Here is a 19,656-nt window from a genome sequence, read left to right on the forward strand (position 1 = left end):
TTATAGCATCAAATTACAGTGTCATGCAACAGAAATGATATGTTGAACAAACCTAGTATGCTGTTAAGTCTTTCACCTGTTAAAATGGGCTGCAGGTTTCAGTTCATTAATATGTAAATTCCAAAACTTCTTTTTAGTCATACTCTTGAGAAAACTTAAGGTTTTATAAAATCAACAGGTGATACCTCAGCTCAGACAATGCATTAAGGTTAGAGTCTGTCTGTATCCCAACCTTGAATCAGACTGGCTCTATTTCCAAAGTAGGAATTTATCAAATATGACATGGACTGACTGCCCGCAGGTTGTGTGCCCTTTGAGCAAGATAGAATGCATCTGCAAATGCAAAGTCACCCCATAGACGTGTGTATGTGTGTGTGTGTGTGTGTGTGTGGTGGGAGGACGGGGTGTTTTGTATGTGTGTGGTGTTTGCGTGCACGTATGTGTGTGGTGTTTGTGTGTGTGTGTGTGGTGTGTGTGGTGTTTTGTATGTGTGTGGAGTTTGTGTGCGTGTGTGTGTGTTTGTGGGTGTGTGGTGTGTGTGCGCGCGCACGTGTGTGTGTGAGTGGTGTGTGTGGGTGTGTGGTGTGTAAGGGGGTATGCGCGCGCGTGTTTGTATGTGTGTTCAAGTGTGAGGTGTGATTGTGAGGCGAACATTCTTTTATATCAAAGGGAATGTCTGTGACTCCAGAAATGGCCTTAGATCCATGGATACTGGGGTCATGTGATAGGGCAGAAATCAGAGGCAAGCATTAATGTCTCCCTGTACATCCCAGAGCATTTTCCTGGCAGTAAAACACTTTTCAAAGTGTCATCACTGACTGATTGATTAAATAATCTTTTAGTTTTTAGTGATGTTGTTTGTGAGGTGACCAATTACCATTGAGAACTCTGCGGTAGTGTCTCAGCTTTCTGGCCACAGTCTGGCACAACTAATTGGCTCGTCAGCCCCATTGGCTGTGGGTCTGGAGTCACATATAGACCAGAATGAGTAAGGATGACAGTGAACCTGATAGGTTTCTTCAGTGTCAGTTTTCATAGTCACCATTGTTGTGGATGAATTACTGCCACCTCCCTTCAATTCAGTTACTTCATTAGAAATCTCACAAGCAACCAAATTCAGAAACAATTATTTAAATGTAGTGACCAAAATATGACCCCTCCCCCCCTCCCGTTAAGTAAGGAAGTTCCACCTCACACCCCAACCCAACCATTACCCGATTAATGGTGGAATTTAGTGACAATTCCTCTGGATATGTCCGGGATCTGATCCTTGCACAGTGTGAATCCTCGAACTCCTGCTGCTGAAGAATCCTGAACCTTTTCAAGTAATTTCTGTTCCTGTACCCGATATTTGCTTCCAGCCCTTCAGTAAACGCTTACCCCAGGGGTCATGTGGCAACTGGGAACCCAACTCATCAGCTACATCGAGGGAGAAAGGGGCTTGAGTGGAACTCTGTCCCTTATTAATCTATTGAGCCCTGATCTATCTGAGAACTGAACCATCGCAAAGGCCTGGTTTACCTGCTAAAGGAAGAATAGGGGCAGCATTTGCCCCCCCTCCCCCCCCCCCCCCCCATAACCACTCACTGTGCCCTCGGGCAGAGTCCGGTTTGTACTAGACCCATGCCTCTCTGTATCCTGTTAGACATCAAGACTTGACCATGTGTAGGAGCTGAGCTGGACCCACTGCTGGGGAGTGTGATAGGGGATGGGGTACAGGAACACAGGGAATTGCTTATCATTCCTGTCAAACCCAAGGCCTGGAATAACACGAGTTCAAATCAACCCATGGCTGCTGAGGGAAATCGGGAGCGAAAACATGTGTCTGCCTTATTTCAATCATTACAGTTAGTGGAATATTGTTAAAAACCTTCAGAGGTGTCCTTTATGGAAGGAAATCTGCTGTCCTCACCGGGTCCTGGCCTACACGTGACTCCAGACCGACAGCTAGTCAGTCTGGAAGGCAAATCAGATAACGAGTGCTGGCCCTTTATACGAAAGATCAGCGGCTGAAGGAGCTCTCTTTTCTGTTGGAAGTGTAGGAGTTCTGAGCTTTCTTCAGCAGCTAGTGGCAATTCTGAGACACAGGCTGATTCTTGGTGCAAGGCAGTCCTGGCTTTGAATCCCACGGTGCCAGGCATTGGGATTTGAATGTGATTAAAAGCCTGGAACTAGAAAATCCCTTGTCCACCCTCATCTTTACCTGGGTCTGGCCTACACGTGACTCCAGACCCACAGCAAAAGGCGGGCGTCTTAACTGCCCTGTGAAATGACTTACGGAGACAATCAGTTCAATGGCACTAACAGTGGTGTCCACATCCCGGGTAAGAGTTAAATGACAATGGTCGATGCTGTGTAAGTTTCTCATCTGAGATTGAGAGTCTGCTCTCGAAGCAAGAATATTAAGGGATATGTAGCATCCACAGGTGTCGGGGTCCATTCACCTACACTAGCTAGAATCAAGGGCTGAAGGTGATATGGTAGGCTCCCTTGGCTGTGGAGGGAGGGGAGGTAAATCCAAAATACAGGAAAGACAATCCCATTAACTGCAGGAAATCGCACTGAGGGCACAGTTTTGCAAATCCGAAGGTCCTGCTTAAACTATAAAAGGCCACAGTTGGAATACTGTGAGCAGTTTGGGGCCTCTTTATGTAAGTAACGATAGAATGCCATTGAAGTCAGTCTAGAGGTTCACTTGGCCAATCCTGGATATGAGGAAGTGTCTCATGAGGAGACGTTGAGTAGGTTGGGCCCCATCTTGTTGGAGTTTAGAGTAATGAAAGGTAACTTTATTGAAATGTACGAGATTCTTAGGGGACTTGATGTGGTCGATGCGGAGAGGTTGTTTCCCCTTGTGAGAGAGTCTGGGACCAGACGGTATAAAATCTGAGCAAGGGGTAACCGTTTAAGACAGAGATGAGGAAAGGTAGTGAATCTGTAAAATTCTTTACCACAGAAGGATGTCAAGTCTGGGACATTAAGTATATTTGAGGCTGAATGGACAGATTTCTAATGAGTAAGGCAATCAAAGATGAGGGTGAAAAGGCAGGAAAGTAGATGTGAGGATTGTCAGATCAGCCACGATCCCATTGAATGATGGAACAGACTCAAAGAGCCAAATGGCCTACTTCTAATGGTAAACCACTGACACACAGTTTTGTACAGTCAAGAACATCTTTTTTATTCAATCAGTTAAACAAGTGTTGCTCTATAAAATTGTTTTATTATGGAGAAAGAAATTGTAATTAAACATGCATTAAACCATGAAAATAGGCGTGCACAGGGGGTTCTGGGATAGCACTATGCTCTGTCATAAGAGAAATGTTGGTACAAATTCAAGTTGTGTTGAAGTCCCAATTTCGGGTTTTCAAATTTTTTGTATTTTTTTTCTTCTCAAACCCAGTCCCTGTATTCCTCCCTGCCACCTCCCCCTGCCATGTGTATTCAGCAATAGCCACTGTCAGTCAGGGAGGAAGGCCGGTTTGGCAAATGCTACATTACCCCTCTGCTTCTCCTGTACCATGGCTTTCCAAGACCCCATCATGTTCAGCTTATAATCATTGGGTTTCCTATCTATTGGGGGAAGGGTGGTGTGGAGCAATGACAGACAGGAATGCAGAGCTCTCCCACCACTGACCATCTCCTCACCCACTCTTGGCCAGCTAGCAGCTTGCTTTGAAGATTTGAATTAATAGCCTGGCCCTTGCTGAAATGAACACTGCTCAGATCTGGGTGAGGTGGTGGTGGACTTGACCTGGCTCTTCCCATCTCTGCAGCAACCCATTGCCCGTACTTTAGGCCCAGGTCAGTTCCAAAAACAAGGCAAGTTGTTGTGCCTAAGTGTGGCCTCCCTCAACTCCGAAGCCTGCCTCAGGCCTGAACCAGGTCAGCTCCTCAGTCTCACTGGATTGATAGTACCATTAATGAGACCCTTGACTGTGGTTGGGGTGGGATGCCGGGTTGTGGATGAGAAGTGTGCATTGGCGGGTGCAGCATAGGCTGCAGGACTCTCAGCATGCGGTGCTCCTTAATGCTGGCACCGTCTGGAAGAACACACCAAGGGCCAAGTGATGTCTGAATCTTCTCAACATCAATGTTGCTGAACAGAGAGAGAGAGCGCAATGTTGCTAAAGCTTTTAGTCTCATGCTCATCAGGACCAATGCAAAAATACCAAATTTCAATCCAACAAGACAACAGGGTGTTGATTGGATGGCCAATCAACTTTGATTGGCAGAGATGTTGCCATGCAGAAAGTAAGGGGGAACTACAGGCTCCCGGGTCATTCAAAAAGTGCTCTAGGCTGGAACAAATTCCTTTTCTAATCAAGTCATTTGCTGCTTGCTAGAAGTGATACACATTCAGAGACGATGCATACAAAAGGAACAGGTTCAAGCCTTGGGCTATTGTGGAATTATCCAGCAGCTTGAGGAGCCTAGTCACTTAGGAGTCTAATGGCCAATCAGAGTCAACTCACTAACCAATCAGCACCCTTTTCTACTGCAGTATAAATTGTTTTGACAGTTTGGAATTTAATATTCCTGCATTTGTCCTGATGAGTGCAAGATGAGACAGTTTAGCGACAAGCCCCTCCGTTCCGCAAGATTCAAATTTGGTGTGCATTACAAGGACACTGAACATGACTCACAAAAAGACTGCCGTGCCCTGTTGTCACTAGCATACGGGTCTCTGGAGCTGCAGAGGGAGTCAGACTCCGAAGAGTGGCCTCTTTGTCTGCTCAGTGTGGGCGGGGACATTGGCAATCCCTTTGTGTGCCAGCAGATGGCCTTGCAGTGCCCGATACCCTTGAATTATCCAGGTGAGAATGGATTGAATTTATCAGACAGTGCTTCCTACACTGCCCATCCCCTCGCCCTCCTCTCCCTAGCCTTCCTACCGTCACCTCCTCGAGTGCTCACCCAAAGCCCTAGCCCTCCTCGTGTGCAGCATCGCAATTCAATGCCCAGGGGCAAGGTTGGACTCGCAATACTAACTCCCCCACTCTGTGCCCAATGGGATGGGCAGGTGACTCTAAACTAGCTGTGACTGACTTTATGCTGGGCCCACTGCCTTGTATTGATGCCTCATATGGAGCTGAAAGGGTTAAACCTTTGACCTCCCTCCCCCAACCCCCCTAATATCCCAAACCCAACCTCCCACACCCCAAAAGAATTCACCACGAGCAAGCAGCCCCTGAACAACACACTAGCTGTGAATCAGTACACCCTAAAACACATTGCATTTACTCTGGTCTCTAACCTAACTCTTCTTAAAAATAAGGTGCTGAAATTGCCAATAATTGCATAGTCATAATTCAGATTAAGGCTTTGATTACACCGACCAGGATTAGACTTGAAACTGAACAGCACTTTAGTGTCCCAGCCCCTCAACTTCAAACCCAGCTTCCCCCTCCCCACCCCACCCCCCTCACACACTCAATGCCCTTCAAGCATGTGTGCGTCTTACAATACTTCATTAATTTGTACAAAAAAAAACATCGAATCCAAACTGGCCATGTTATGTAGATCATAAGTTAATATTTGTTAGATTGCAAATCAATACCTTCGAACATTCCAGCGTGCTTGGCAGGATTTTAAAAGTCTGCATTTAGGACATGTGCCTGTTTAATCCTCCTGGTCTTAAACATTTCACTGTGACATTAACTCTTTCCCTCGCTGCGCCCTGTTTAAGGGGAAAAGCAGAGAGCTTCACGTAAACTGGAATCTTTTACGGCTGCAGATTGCATTTACTTAACACCTTGTGGGGCAATCGATGAGGCACTGCTGGCGCGCACAGTCAGCAACAGTAATGTAGGGAGTATGGTGTGCCAGGCTGCGCACAGCAAGAGACCACCATCAATAATGTGATAGTGAGGGAGTAGTTGTTTCGGCACTGTTTAGGGAACAAGGGTTGGTCAGGATACAGGGGAGCACCTCTCCACCCAAGGGTCTAGAGCAAATGGGAAACTGGTTTTCCGCTCTTAGTCACATCCATTGACGAGATGTTTGCCTTCATGGAGGGAAGAATCAAAACCAGACAGTCACAAGTTTCCTTCATCTTCCCCTTCTTGAATATTCACAGAGACTAACATTTGGTCTGGGTGTGGAGAGGGAATAGCTCCATTAACAAAGGAATGGTTAGGAAAGGAAATTTTTTTTAAAAGCCAAATGAGCAAAGGACAGCTATTTTTAGACTTATTGAACTTTGCAATTTAGCATTGGTTTTCCAAACTCATTGTGTATACAAAAGCAGAAATTGCTGGAGAAACCCAGCAGGTCTGGTGATATCATCGGAGAGAAAAACAGAGTTGATGTTGCAAGTCCATTACTGGAGAAGGGTCGCTGGACTCGGAACATTAACTCTGTCCCTCTCTCCACAGATGCTGCTGGACCTGCTGAGTTTCCCCAGCAATTTCTGTTTTTGTTTCACATTTCCAGCATCCACAGTTTTAGGTTTTATACCATTGCATGAAACAGCAGTTAGGGCACTTCTGCATGGTGTTCGGATCAATGCACTATGGGAATGATGTGATTGAACAAGTGTGGTGTACAATGGAGAATCTGAGGACTGGAGAATAGGAGCAGTGGGTAAAGGATAGGGAGGCTGGGGTTGCTTCCTATTGAACAGAGGAGGCCGAGGCGCATAGTTTAAACACCAAGTATGAAGAGGAGACTAAATACAGCAGGTTCAAGGCCCTGACTCCCCATCTGTTGAGGGGCCCATAACTAAGGGGCATAGAGTTAGGGCAAGAGGGAGGGATTTGAGGAGAGGTTCCTCTCCATCCAAAGGGTGGTAGGGAGTTTCTGGGACACAAGGCCTGAGGGTACACAAAGGGACAGCATCCCTTGTCACATTTAAAAGAATCCAGTGTGTGTTTAAAGCATTGTAGCCCACAAGATGACAGAGCCAAGAGCTGGAAACGTGGGATGAAGCTGGATGGCTCCTGGTGGGCCGACACAGATACCTTGGGCCGAATGGTCTCCAAATGCACTGTAAATGTTCGAAGACTCTGCGCGTGCCACAGTGAAACAATTAAGCAGGCCATGACTGCAGCCTTTCCCAATCCGTGGACTGATTACAAATCGCTAACCAGTTGTGTGATACCTTTACCCGTCCCCTTTGCGTCTGTGGGCAATGGGCTGCAAAGGAGGGAGGGGTTGGGGTAGTGAGAGGACTGTTGCCTGTTTGAGTTGCCATGTCAATGAGCACAGGGCGCTACCCACTGCCCGCCCAAACCCCTACACCAATCCCGACCTGCCTTCCCCCACCCCTTGAACACGCCAAATGAACATGGAATTTATTTATTTCGCTCTTGCTTGGAGTTTCATTTTTTTAAAACTTTTTTTTTCAATATTACATTTTTTTTTCATTATTTAGCTGTTTGATGGATAAGCTGAAGAGATCGGCATGGATACCATGTAAGGTTATAAGACAATGAGATAACATACGTGATTACTGCGGTCCGCTACAACACAGAAACCCTTCGAATAACATATGATTACTGTACTCCATTGCAATGATAAGCGATTAAACAGGGAAAAACACCAAACTCCATTAGTACTACACTGTATATCTCAGCCTAGAAAGAGAGACTTGATCCAAAAATAAAACAAAAAGGATAGACAAAAATGAACTTTTCTTCTCCCTACAGTGAGCATCAATAACAATTAACTGTTTTTGTTACCTATATACTGTAATTGTAGAATTGAACGTACTTTATATCATAAAAAGCACCATTTTATTTATAATTATTTGTCTTTTTTTTTCAATTCTCTCCTTCAGCCCAACCCAAGGGGTACAGATTCATTCACAATAAAAAAATAAAAACACAAAAAAGACCACAATCAAAGAAAAAAAAATTTAATAGCTCCCCCACACTTATAAAGGCTGGGATAGTATCGCCCCTTCTTTTGTTTAGAGTCCCTGGGGCAAGTAGACTTTAAAAAAAAGGCAGACCTTTCTTTAAAAAAAAATAGAAAAGCAATTCTCTTTTTTTTAACAATCTCTAGCATACAAAGATATTCAACTCTCCAATGCATTGCACTTGGTTTCAGTTGAGAACTGTTATTTTTTTCCTTCTGACAAAATACATGTCAATCTCCATCACGAAAGAAAAAAAAATAACAGGCTGGCCTTCATAAATTCTCCTCTAGATTCGCTTTTAATTTTTAAAAAAAAATTAAAGTTATTTAGCACAGTCAGCTACAGTGCTGAAGCTGTGCGGTGGACTGTGATGTTTCAACTGTTATGAGGAGGATACCTGTGGGTAGAACCAAGGTGGGAAACCAAAGTCCAACTAACATTATCCCTCAGTTGACATGATTTGAGGTTACACTACCCGGTTAACTGAACTGATCCCTCGACTGACGTGTTACCTCAGTTGGGTTGCAGTAGCTCTTTAGAATAAAGAATTCTCGTAGAATTTAGCATCCTGTGCGTTCAAATCCAAAGCAGATCCTACGGAATTCTTGCAATTAAGAAATTTGCTCAGATTTGTATCCATGCATTTTGTCAATATCTTCTAAGTGCCTATATTCTGTAGTGTGCTTACTCCCCCCATGGTTTCTACTCCTTGCTTGAGCATACCCCTTTCTAAGTTCTGCTGTGCTCAAGAACGTTTTTATTTTTGTCATTGTCACCGGGTGACGTTTCTTTTTAAGTGGCTATCGATTTTTTTTTTGAAAAATGTTTTTTGTGTTTTCTTTTGATTTGTGTGTGAGGGGTTGCTATGGAGATAGTAGCTGTCTTAGTGTGAGGTGAAGACTGTAATATGAACTGAAAAACAGAGGTACACTAGCGTGAGGTGCCCCAATGATTCACCAGACCGAATCCTCTCGAGACAGGCCGACAGGGTTGGCATGGAGTTACCGGAAATTAATGGTTAATTTCCAAAACACAACAAGAGAAGATTCACCAGGGCAATCAAAAGACATGCTTGCTGTAAGCAATTTGTTAAGAATTATGAGTAATTGCAAGCAGGGGCAGCTTGATTATGTAGAGTAAACAGACTGGATAACAATTAATCTTCCCCATGCCAGTTGGCATGAAATGGGCAGTCAAGGGGAAGAGTGTAGGGCAGTAGGACAGGAGTGGGGTAGGAGGGGCAATGCGACAAAGCCTTCAGGAATACCTCGAAGCCGGATTTTGCCACCCTGGATAGGCTACACCAGTCTTGGGATATCTGAGCTTTCTTGCTTGGCAGAGCATGATGAGGAACGTGGATATGTCCAACATCAAACCAGCAAAGAATGGACATATCACCATGGCATCCCCACAACATCATGCCCACTGCTAACCAGTTAGTTGTGGGTGGAGAATGGTGGCATAAAGTCTATGAATTATCTTAAGTAGAAATTAAGAATTATAGGTTTAGCAGGAAGAGAACAAAGACTTCCCCACAGGAAATTCAGACACCAAATGATCCATGGTAGGAGCTGGTCTCAGCTTCAAACAGGCCTCCTTCCTCAGAGCACGTCTTCATTAAAAACTACAAATCAAGGGAGAATGGGAATATCCTTAAATATCAAATTTCTGATATGCATCCTATCTTCAGAATCTAGCTTGCTGGAAGATACTCAATACTTGGGATTGTACACTGTCACGATTGCTGTGAAGAAAGCTTAGGAAAAAAAACTTCAGATTTTCTCCAAAATGAATGGGCTCAGAATGACTAATTCTTCTCCAGCAACCTGGACATTATTCTTGGGTTGGATGGTGGACTATCCAATTGAGGAACTGTCACAGCACCACCCAGGCCTCTCTTCATTCCCATATATATCCGTGCAGGAAGTGCAGTTGAGAGCAAAGGTCTCAGCAATCTGTGGCCTGGCAAGAATGAAAATGTACCACCATGAATGGCTTTGAAACAAGGCATTCAGTCAACCCTGTGAAACCCTAACCTTCCTGTAACATATTAGAGGTCCCTGTCTCTGTTTTATCCTCGAGGAATGACCTTGATCCTATGAAATTTACGTCAATATTCTCTTTCACGTGTGTTTTCAAATCTTAACTTTATATCAGGAAGTACAGATTTTAGGCCAATTAAAGATTCAATCTTGTCTGGAATAAAAAATACTCTTGAATTATTTGATGTCTGATGGGTCAGTCTTAACAAGTTGTTTAGGAAATGAGGGATAGAATAAAAAAGGAAGAGGGAAGAAAAGAGTCTTCTCAACAACACTGGCTGCAGAGTAGACCCCAGGCATTTGGAATCCAGGATAATATCTGCTGGATGTCCCTCATGGGTGCATGTAGGAAGGTGGTGCAGGCTGCATTGAAGAATGAAGTGAGACAACTTTGTCAGTTGGCATTGCAGTCTTCAGCTTTTGACTGAGTTGCATTGAGAGACATTGTCCCCTTTCTTTTCTGTCTTTTGCACACTGTATTCTGAAGGCTTTCCAAATTGAAATTGGCATGACACGAAATATAAACATCAAACTCTCCCCTCCCTCCCACCCCGAAGAGTGGATGTTGTGGGTGGGGATCGTGGGTGCTGAAAGCTGCAACTGAGTGGTTTATCAGGTATCTCTTTTGGCTGAAGGTTGACCTCTGACCTCCCTTGACCCCTTCTGAATGAGCATTGGTAATAAGCAGGTAAATGGCAGGAGGGAGGGTCTAGGCAAGGAGAGCACTCAATGAAGAGCCTCCCCAGTGGCTATCTACTTCTTGCAGGAGGTTGGGGAGTCATGCTGGGGTCGGGGAAGATATAATCCCCTCAACCCAGCTCCTCAGTCACCCTGGAGACCGTGAGGTCTGCAGATGCTAGAGATGCAGATGTTTTTCCAGCAACACACTCTCAATCCCTCATTCACCCTGCCCTTACAGAGTCTGTCTCTCATTCTAAACACTTGGGAGGGCAATGCTGAACTGATGGATTGCCAAGGGTAATGGGGGGAAGGTGGATGATCGGCAGAGACAGGAGAGCCGTGAAGCGTGGTGGTGTTCCCAATGTTCTCCGTTCCTCCTCCTAAAGTTTGGGAGCCGTGCCAGGTATTGTTGCGACAATCCGATGGGAATGTTAAGGCATATCTCTTGATGTGTGACAGCAAGGGGGGGGAGGAAGCTAGATCGCTGTGAAGTCACACCTTGACTTGGCCACATTTCCCAAGCAGCGGCCATGGCCATTACTTTATGCCAATGCTTGTCAAGGGGACCTACAGCCAACTTGGCTGAAATCTGCTGTGCTGGGTCTGGGGCTGTGCATGGTCGATACAGGCAGACGACCACCCATACAGTCGGGAAGGATTGCCTGGCTAAGTCACGTGTCATCAAATGTCACCACTACGCAACCTCGTGACACACTCACGTCTGACCTTGCACGTTGGACTGCCAAAGCTACCATCTTACTCTTGATGGTTCCCTTCCTAGCAATTTGTAAGCAGGAAACCACAGTTTCAAGTGGAAGTGAGCTCGGGTCAAGAGAAGGGCTTGGGGTGAGGGGTGGAGGGTTGGTCAGACATAGGGAAACGTGAGTGGGAGTGGATCTATGGGAATTTCCATCCTGGTGCTTTGTGCATAACAGAAGGGAACAAAGGTTAAAAAGGAAAGGGGACACCGTCTCTTTAAATGTTCAATGTGAGCTGCTGCTTTTTGCTGTGCTTTAAGTGAACCAGAAAAAGGGGGTTCAGGGTTTGGGGGAGAGGAGTAGGTTTGGTGCCCCCCACCCCGCCCCCACCTTGGCCTAAGACAGGCAGCCTCTGCATTTGTTTAAACTGCAAAAATTTTAACACTTCTGATTACTTTTTATTCCTTTTTTTTAAAAGCGGTAAACCAGAAAGCAAAGCCAAAACTATCACTACCCAGAATGCAAGCAACAAACATTTGCTAATGGCGATGACTCTTGTGTGTCGGCGTGTGGTTTACAAAGCCTACCTAGTTCAGATGCAGTATTATTATATTGAGATTTATATGTTTGTCTTTAACTCTGAAACGGAGTTATGCTCATGACACAAATACACCATACCTTGTCCATTCGCTTAGCTTTCAATGGAAAGCAGAGCTAATTGAAGAGATCTCTCTTCCCCACCACCCCCTTCCTGACCATAAACCTTTTCCCTCTCCCCCTTTTCCCCTACCCCACAATATTGCTACAGGAGAAGATTGTGTCAGTAAATTGGATTTGGTTACCAGGAAAGTCAAATTTAGGTTATTCAAACACAGAACTGGTTCACTGGACTCGAAACTTTAATGCTGTTCGTCTCTCCACAGAAGCTTCCAGATCCTACTGAGTTTCTCCAGCAATTTCTGTTCCTGTCCTCAAACACTGTCTCCTCCTCTAAGCAGGTTGCGGCCTGTTATTAGGTGGCAAAGCCTATCCAGCACTTGGTGGTGGGATCTTGGTTTCAGTCTCCGCTCACGCTTCTGGCCCCCAGAAAGCATCTTGTCCTCAAGTGGGCACCCCTCTCCCTTGACACCTATCCCCCACCCACCATCCCCTCTGTGTCATGACTCCCTCTTACAAACCAGCTCCTGCTCTGCTACCTTGGTTGCCGTGGCTACATCCTCAACAACTGAGAGTAAATCGGGTCAACAAATGCCTTGATTGTTTTCAGGCAAAGCTTGCCTCGTGCCAATTTGAATTAGCGAACAAAAGCTTGATGTCATTCCAAGATGGAGATCGGAACAGGAATGCACAGTCTCCAATGACATCAACTACCCAAAATCCTTGGCAAGTCGTCTGATCGAGATGGTCCACACGATTGATTACAAAGCACTCGGAGAGAGAACTGAAAGACTGTCTATATCTCTCACAATCACAGAGATGAAACCAAGAGTCAGTGCGTGACAGAAGTGAAGTCACCATTTGGTCACTTGACTACCCTTTAACCCCTCTGTTCCTGGTTGGAAATGAGTCAAACACAAGAGCTCCCATCTTAAACAAACTGAAGCTAGTCTGAAACACAACCAGAAATTGGTGGAGAAACTCAGCAGGGTCTGGCAGAATCTGTGGAGAGAGACAAACAGAATTAACATTTCGAGTGCAGTAAGCCTTTATCAGAACTGATAGTAGCTAGGAAGATGGTGTGGGGAAAGAGAGAGAACAACTGATAGGCAGACAAAGAGATAGTTGATGATAACCCAGGGAGAAAGTGAGGCTGATAATGTGGGTGAATGAGTAGGTGGAAATTGGTTGGCTGTGCTGAAAGCAGACCATGTCATTACAGGGCCTGGGGTGTGGGGCTGGGTAAAGGATATGCAGTGAGACGTTCTGTCCTGGAGGTTGCAGGGTCCTCAAGAGGAATATGAGATGTTGTTCTTCCAGCTCGTACTGAGCTTCACTGGAGCACTGCAGCAAGCCCGAGATGCTGATGTTCTCCGGGGAACAGAGTGGGCTGTTGAAGTGGCAGGCAACTGGAAGTTCAGGGTCATTTTTATGGACAGAATATAGGTGTTTCAGAAAGCAGTTGCTCAGTCTGCGTTTCGTAGACTCCAATGTAGAGGAGAGACCACATTGTGAGCAGCGAGTACAGGGGACTGGATTTTATTTCAGATTTCCAGCTACTGAAGCTGGTCCAAATTCTTTACAGTTTGAACTTTGAGATTGGGCTGAAGCCAAATCTCTTCCTCACTCAGATCTTGTAATCATGGCGGGGCACAGGGCAGCAGGTGAGGCTGTTCGGTCCATTGTGGGAGAGTCCTGTTAGATTCACTCTACCCCATCCCTCCCTCCCTCTCTGTAGCCCAATGTTATGTGAAAACAAGTGATTCTGCCTTAGGCAGCCTCCTCTGGGCAATGTCTCCAGATCAGCACAACCATTTACTGCTGTAGAACAGGACACCAGCTTATTATGGACGGTCTTAGTGGGTCGGTGAGTGGTGAGGGTGATCAAAGTGATTGGGGACAAGGCCTAGGGCTGGAGGGTATACATCAGGACCCAGTGACCAGGCCCTGGTACTCTGGGGGAGGGTGGCTGGGCTTGGGTTGGGGGCTGGGAGCAGCAACATGGACCTCCCACCCTCTTGTGCTTTCTGCTCCTGCCCCCTGTTGGCGGTCAGGATAGGCTGTAGTTTATGGTGGTGGATGGGGGGGGAGGTATTTTGTGGGGGAGGTGGGGAGGGAACTGAGGTTGAATTCAATGCCACTACATGATGACCTCTGCCCAATCAAAATTCAAGTACGTAAGTTCGGATCCAATGATGATCCTGTTTCTACCCCCACGTACACCCCTCCACCATTCACCTCCACCCCTCCTCCATTTTCCCCACCCCTTATCTGACTTCACCCCTCCCCCATATACCTACCCTCTCCGCCACTCTCCCTCCTTTATCATCACCCCCACCAGCCAATCTGGGGGAGGGATGTAATGGAGTCCATACCATGCAGCTGATTGGTAGTTTGCACCTCAGAGAGGACACACATCAACTCCAGGTTCATTCCTCCAGCCGCACACACAATGTTAGGAGGTGCTGAAGAATCGGACCTTGTATAAAACAGACACCTCCCTTTCCTCTGTCTCCCTCTGTGTCCCCCTCTTTCCTTTGGCCACCCCCTCCTACCCACTCTGTTGGACATGTCTTCATGTCCCTCTCTGTTTCGCCATCTCAATCCTGATCAATGATGACTTGCAATCAGGTCAGGGATGGAAAATATGAGCAACCCTTTTTGGGAGCAGAGTGAGTGAACTTGGACAGGTGCAGGATTTCCATCAATGAGCATTCCTCCTTAACAGAGCTCCATGTGTACAGTTTACCCAGTCATTGTGGACTCGTACCACTCAGCTTTCCATTTGGTGGAAGGATCATTTACACCTTAAGGACTTAAGGGAAGACACTGAGGAGGGGGTGGGAAAGAGAAAAAGATTGCTAGCTTGAAACCTGTCCATCTGTCCACACCTGTGTGTTCCACTGGGGGGGCGGTAGTAATCTTAGGGGCTGGTGCCTGATCTCTCTGTTACCTTTGCTCCACTCCAGCCCCCTTTGCCTTTCTTGTTACACTTTCCACAGCATTCACCCCCATTCCCCCAACACCCCTTTGAAGGCTCTTCGACCCCCTTCCGTTAAGCAGATAGCCTCAGCGGCCAAACTGGGACAAGGCTTCTTTCTGCTTGGGCAATGGGCAGTGGAAGTGATGTAGCTATCACTCACCTATACCAGCAGCTCTGACCACTGCTACTGAGGGCCAGCAATGGCTGGCGTGGCAGGAAGGTGTTGAGTGTCCTACTTGAGTTTCTAGTGGTAGGGAGAGAGGCGGAAATGTGGGGAAAGTGAAAGGTCAGCGCTAGCAACAACTAGAACCATTGAGTCCTCCACTGGTTGTGAAACTAGCTGGTTCCTACCTGAGCCCTCCACCCCCTTTCCAGAGTCTCACCGAGATTAAGGGCATGTCATTGAGAGGGTTACTTTCACCGCCCCCTGCTGGACATCACCTCAACTGCACAGTGTGGGGGAAACGGCCAAAAATCCGGGTCACTTTTAGGTTTAATTGTTAAGGCAGTCCAATATAGAATACATTTTGAGAGACTGTAGCACATTTCGGTGGGATAATTGGGGCTGGAATAACTAATTGTCTATTCTTGTATAGTTTCTATATATTTATAAATATTTGAATACATTTATGAAGCCTTTAATGCATTTGATGTATACTGAACGAGGCACTTATAAAGATAATAGTCGCATTTGCATTGCAGATTGTAGTGTTTTCCTTTTTAAAAAAAACGTCAATTCTGGGTTGATTGTGTACCATCTTTCTGGTGTGCTATGAGTCCACTGTAACCTTTACCCTTTACTTTTAATACTGGTTAAACAGGTTAAAATCACGGTCCTTACAAAATGCAAATGTGAGATGCTCCCACCAAACTCAAAGCCACGTTACACTGCACAATGTGTGACGGTATTGGTTGCCAATTTGAGTGGAAAAATCGATTCCTATATGGTTGGAGAGATCATTCTGAACTGGTTTGTATATTTTTGTTTCCTTCCTCGAACGTGTCTGAGTCATCTCAGATGGTTGTTGTTTCTGTTCCCAGTGTTCAGCGATGATGCCGTTTCCCTCCCCCCTCTTTCTCTCTTTCTTTCTCTCTCTCTGTGTCAATTTTTACTTGTGTCAAGGAAGGTATCAGATGGTCTTGTCGCTGCTCATTGGGACAGGCTCGCAACTATCAGAGGAACCAAGACTGTGGAGAGACCAGGAAAACAAGACAGAAAATTATGAACAAGGTTAGGTACAGTAGCACTGGTCCATCTCAGCTCAGTCAATCGTCTGAAGGGGACTTCTGTTTTTTCTTCAAACAAAAAACTTTGCTTTCTCTATTCTTTCCTTTGTGAGGATTTTAGAATTTAGAATTTAGAATTTATTTGTCAAACATACTTTTACAAGAAAAATACAATGAGAAATGTTATAAGTCGCCCTACCATGGCGCCTACATTAATGACAGAAGTCATAAGTAAATTCATGTGACAAAAAAAGGTAAATTTAAGACAGAAGTTCATCAAAGTTTTATTCACCTTGACGGAGATTGTCAATATTGGGAGTCGAACACTTCCCTGTTCTGGCCCTCAGTGTCCAGTAGAAACAATCTCAGATCATACTATACACTGCAGAGTGTAGCTCCCTCACTCCCCCAGCCCCTCAGATGCACATGTGATGCTCTCAAGCTCTGATCCGTGATATCTCTGGGGGACACCACCAGTCGCTGTGCACTTGAGTCGATTGTCATTTGAACCTCTCTGCGTTTTGATCAGGAGTAGGCCACTCAGCCCCTTGATCTCAGTCCACCAGTCAATAAAGATCTGAACTGATTGTGGACTCGATCTCATCTTCCAGTCTACCTTTCCTCTCATTCTGCGGATCTCCAATATGGCAGAAACTTCCAGAACTGGAGGTCAATGTGAGCCGACCCTCCAATCAGCTCAGAGGGAACATTGCTTCCTGCCTCTCCATAAGTTTTGACTTCTTGTCAATGAGAAATCTGTCCATATTTAATGACCTGTGTAAGAGAATTCCAGGGACTAAGAGAGAATAAATTCCTCAGCTCCATCCTAAATGACAGATTAAAACCATTCCTCCTGTTGTGAATTCCTTCCTGAGGTGAAACATCCTCTCAATATCTACAGATTCACTACGATCACCTCTCATTCATCTGAACTCTGATGGCCTGACCTCTTCAACCCTTCCTCCCAAGCCGAACCCCCTCATCTCAGGAAAACGTGAGTCTTCTCGGAACTGCTCCTGAAGCAAGTCAGTGGGAATCAAGTGCATCAAGAAAATACATGCAAAATCCTTTCCAATTAATTTGCATAGTAAGGGGACCACTTTGACACAACGCAAAGGTATCTCTCAACGCAAGGTAAATTTTTCAATAAAAAACACTTGGATAAAAGTTAAGAGAAAGGGAAAACATTGAGAGGTCCAAAGAAAGCTACTGCTCTTTGGATTAATCTCCGCTTATCTACATTAACATTGCATTTTTCTCTATATATTTAAGAATACATTCCACACATCTCAATAGCGCCCTTTCTGACTGACTGCAAACATCACAAACCACCATCCAGTAAGTGAGTAAAAGTAGTGTTCAATTCTTTGATGTTCGATTATATGAGTCTGTTTACGATTGACGTTCACTGTGCTTGATTAGTGCAGGCTTAGAGGAAAGTGAAGGAGGCTATAGAGGGAGCTGAAAGTCAGAGCAACAGCATGGAGCAGATACCTGAGAGCTCTGTGAATGAAATGTACCAACCAGTGTCATAGCTCCGCGATCTAAAGTGAAGTATCACATTTCACAGGCGAGCTGGACAGCTTAAGCACGGAGCCAGGAAAGATGTGACCGCCTGCTGCACAAGATCATTAGGGGAGGCTTAAACTGCAAGTGTCTAGATTAGAGTGGTGCTGGAAAAGCACAGCAGGTCAGGCAGCATCCGAGGAGCAGGGACATCAACGCTTCAGGCAGGATTCGTTCACAATTCCTGATGAAGGGCTTCTGCCCGAAACGTCGATATTCCTGCTCCTCGGATGCTGCCTGACCTGCTGTGCTTTTCCAGCATCACTCTAATCTTGACTCTGATCTCCAGCATCTGCAGTACCCACTTTCGCCTAGTTGATTTTAAACTGCAAGTGTGACCATCCAAACTCAGAGCATCAACTACAGACAGAACTCTTGCCCTGGGAGCTCCATACCTGGCGGGAACACGCTGGGTCAGCTTCAGTCGCTATCAAATCATAATTGCTTCCTTAGCCAAACAAAGTGTAGGTTTCTCCTGATCTGCTTGCAATAACCTTGCTCCACGATTCATCCCCCATGTAACTCATCCCCCATACCGAGATCCTCCCCAATTTTCCACCTTATTCCGAACTCCTTAGTTTTAACGTCTACACCTTTCCCTGGAGTGATTACAAAATACCAGTCTACACTAGACCATGAAAAAGTAAAGATCTGCAGATTCAGGAAGAAGGATCACTGGGCCTGAAACGTTAACTCTGCTTTCTCTCCACCAATGCTGCCAGACCGGCTGAGTTTCTGCTTTTGCACACTACATCACTCCTTCACAGTGACATTTCACAAACAATATTCACCCAGACTCCAAACGGCTCTGCCAATGCTTTACCATCTTTGATATAATTCCTAATCTGACAACACTACTTGTGAAAGAACTTTAAAATATTTTCCTTCCTGTTCAAAGGGGCTGGTTGACCGGTTAGTCCAACTGACATGATTAGACCTTCCTACTTCAATGACTGATATTGTCAGCTGTATTCGTTTATCAGCCAACTTCGGCCAATGGATTTGCCAAAATATTGGCCAGTTTTGTAATCCCCTGGAAACTGCTGATTTTGCTACAATGAAGGATTCACCCAGAGGCTCCTCACCTTAGGGGATGGGTAGGGGTGGGACGGTGGGGAGGGGAAGGTGGTTATTGGATCTGCGCCTCGGATTGTTCTCGCGTTTCTGAGGGTGTTCCTGATCCTTCCTCCATCCTTTGAGTTCTCTCCCTAACTGGGCAGTGCCAGGGACCTTGGACCCAACAGTCGTGGTCATTTTGCCCATCTCTAAAATTAATGCGTGACATTTGCGTTTGCAACCCACATTACTGAATGACATTGATGGATTTGTCTTTGGCTCGGGTGAGAGAACCAATGGTTGTTATAGATTAACCATGCTTTAATTGAATGACAGAACAGGCTGGAGGGGCTGAATGACCTCCTGTCTGTTTCTGTGTCAGTGGTCAGGTATGAAGGCACTTGGAGGAGCAACCAAGTCATGCACACATTGGTGAGTGTAAGAGCCTTATCCCACAGGCAGCTCAGGAACAGCACTGAGCAACTCCTGTTTTAAAGTGACTCCATGCCGCAACGGCTAGCGCATTGGACTTCTAGCAGTTTGAAGGGATTCAAAGGTTCTGGGTTCGAGTCCCGCTAGAGTCGATACTTTTAACAGGCATTTGGATGGGTATATGAATAGGAAGGGTTTGGAGGGATATGGGCCGGGTGCTGGCAGGTGGGACTAGATTGGGTTGGGATATTTGGTCGGCATGGACGGGTTGGACCGAAGGGTCTGTTTCCATGCTGTACATCTCTTTGACTCTATGTTTGTCATGAATTAAGCCTTTGTTTACTCACCCAAAAGGAGTTATAATGGTAAAGGTACAATCACCAAAGTTCACCTGGACCATTCTCTCATAGTCACAGATAATTGATGGTAGTGGTTTAACCTGAGGCACCACAT

At 45.6% G+C, this 19,656-nt stretch overlaps 1 protein-coding gene across 1 annotated transcript in view; it reads right to left on the minus strand.

Annotated features, from left to right (window-relative positions):
• Positions 1-3,160: 3,160 nt before the first annotated feature.
• nfixb (nuclear factor I/Xb) overlaps positions 3,161-19,656 on the minus strand; it is a 440,781-nt gene continuing 424,285 nt past the window's right edge. Inside the window, exon 13 of the mRNA XM_043694872.1 lies at positions 3,161-16,110. Coding sequence (XP_043550807.1) covers positions 16,096-16,110 — 15 coding nt within the window. The 3' untranslated portion in view covers positions 3,161-16,095. The remainder of the gene's footprint in view (positions 16,111-19,656) is intronic.

Source organism: Chiloscyllium plagiosum, chromosome 8, assembly GCF_004010195.1.
Source record: "Chiloscyllium plagiosum isolate BGI_BamShark_2017 chromosome 8, ASM401019v2, whole genome shotgun sequence".
NCBI lineage: Eukaryota > Metazoa > Chordata > Chondrichthyes > Orectolobiformes > Hemiscylliidae > Chiloscyllium > Chiloscyllium plagiosum.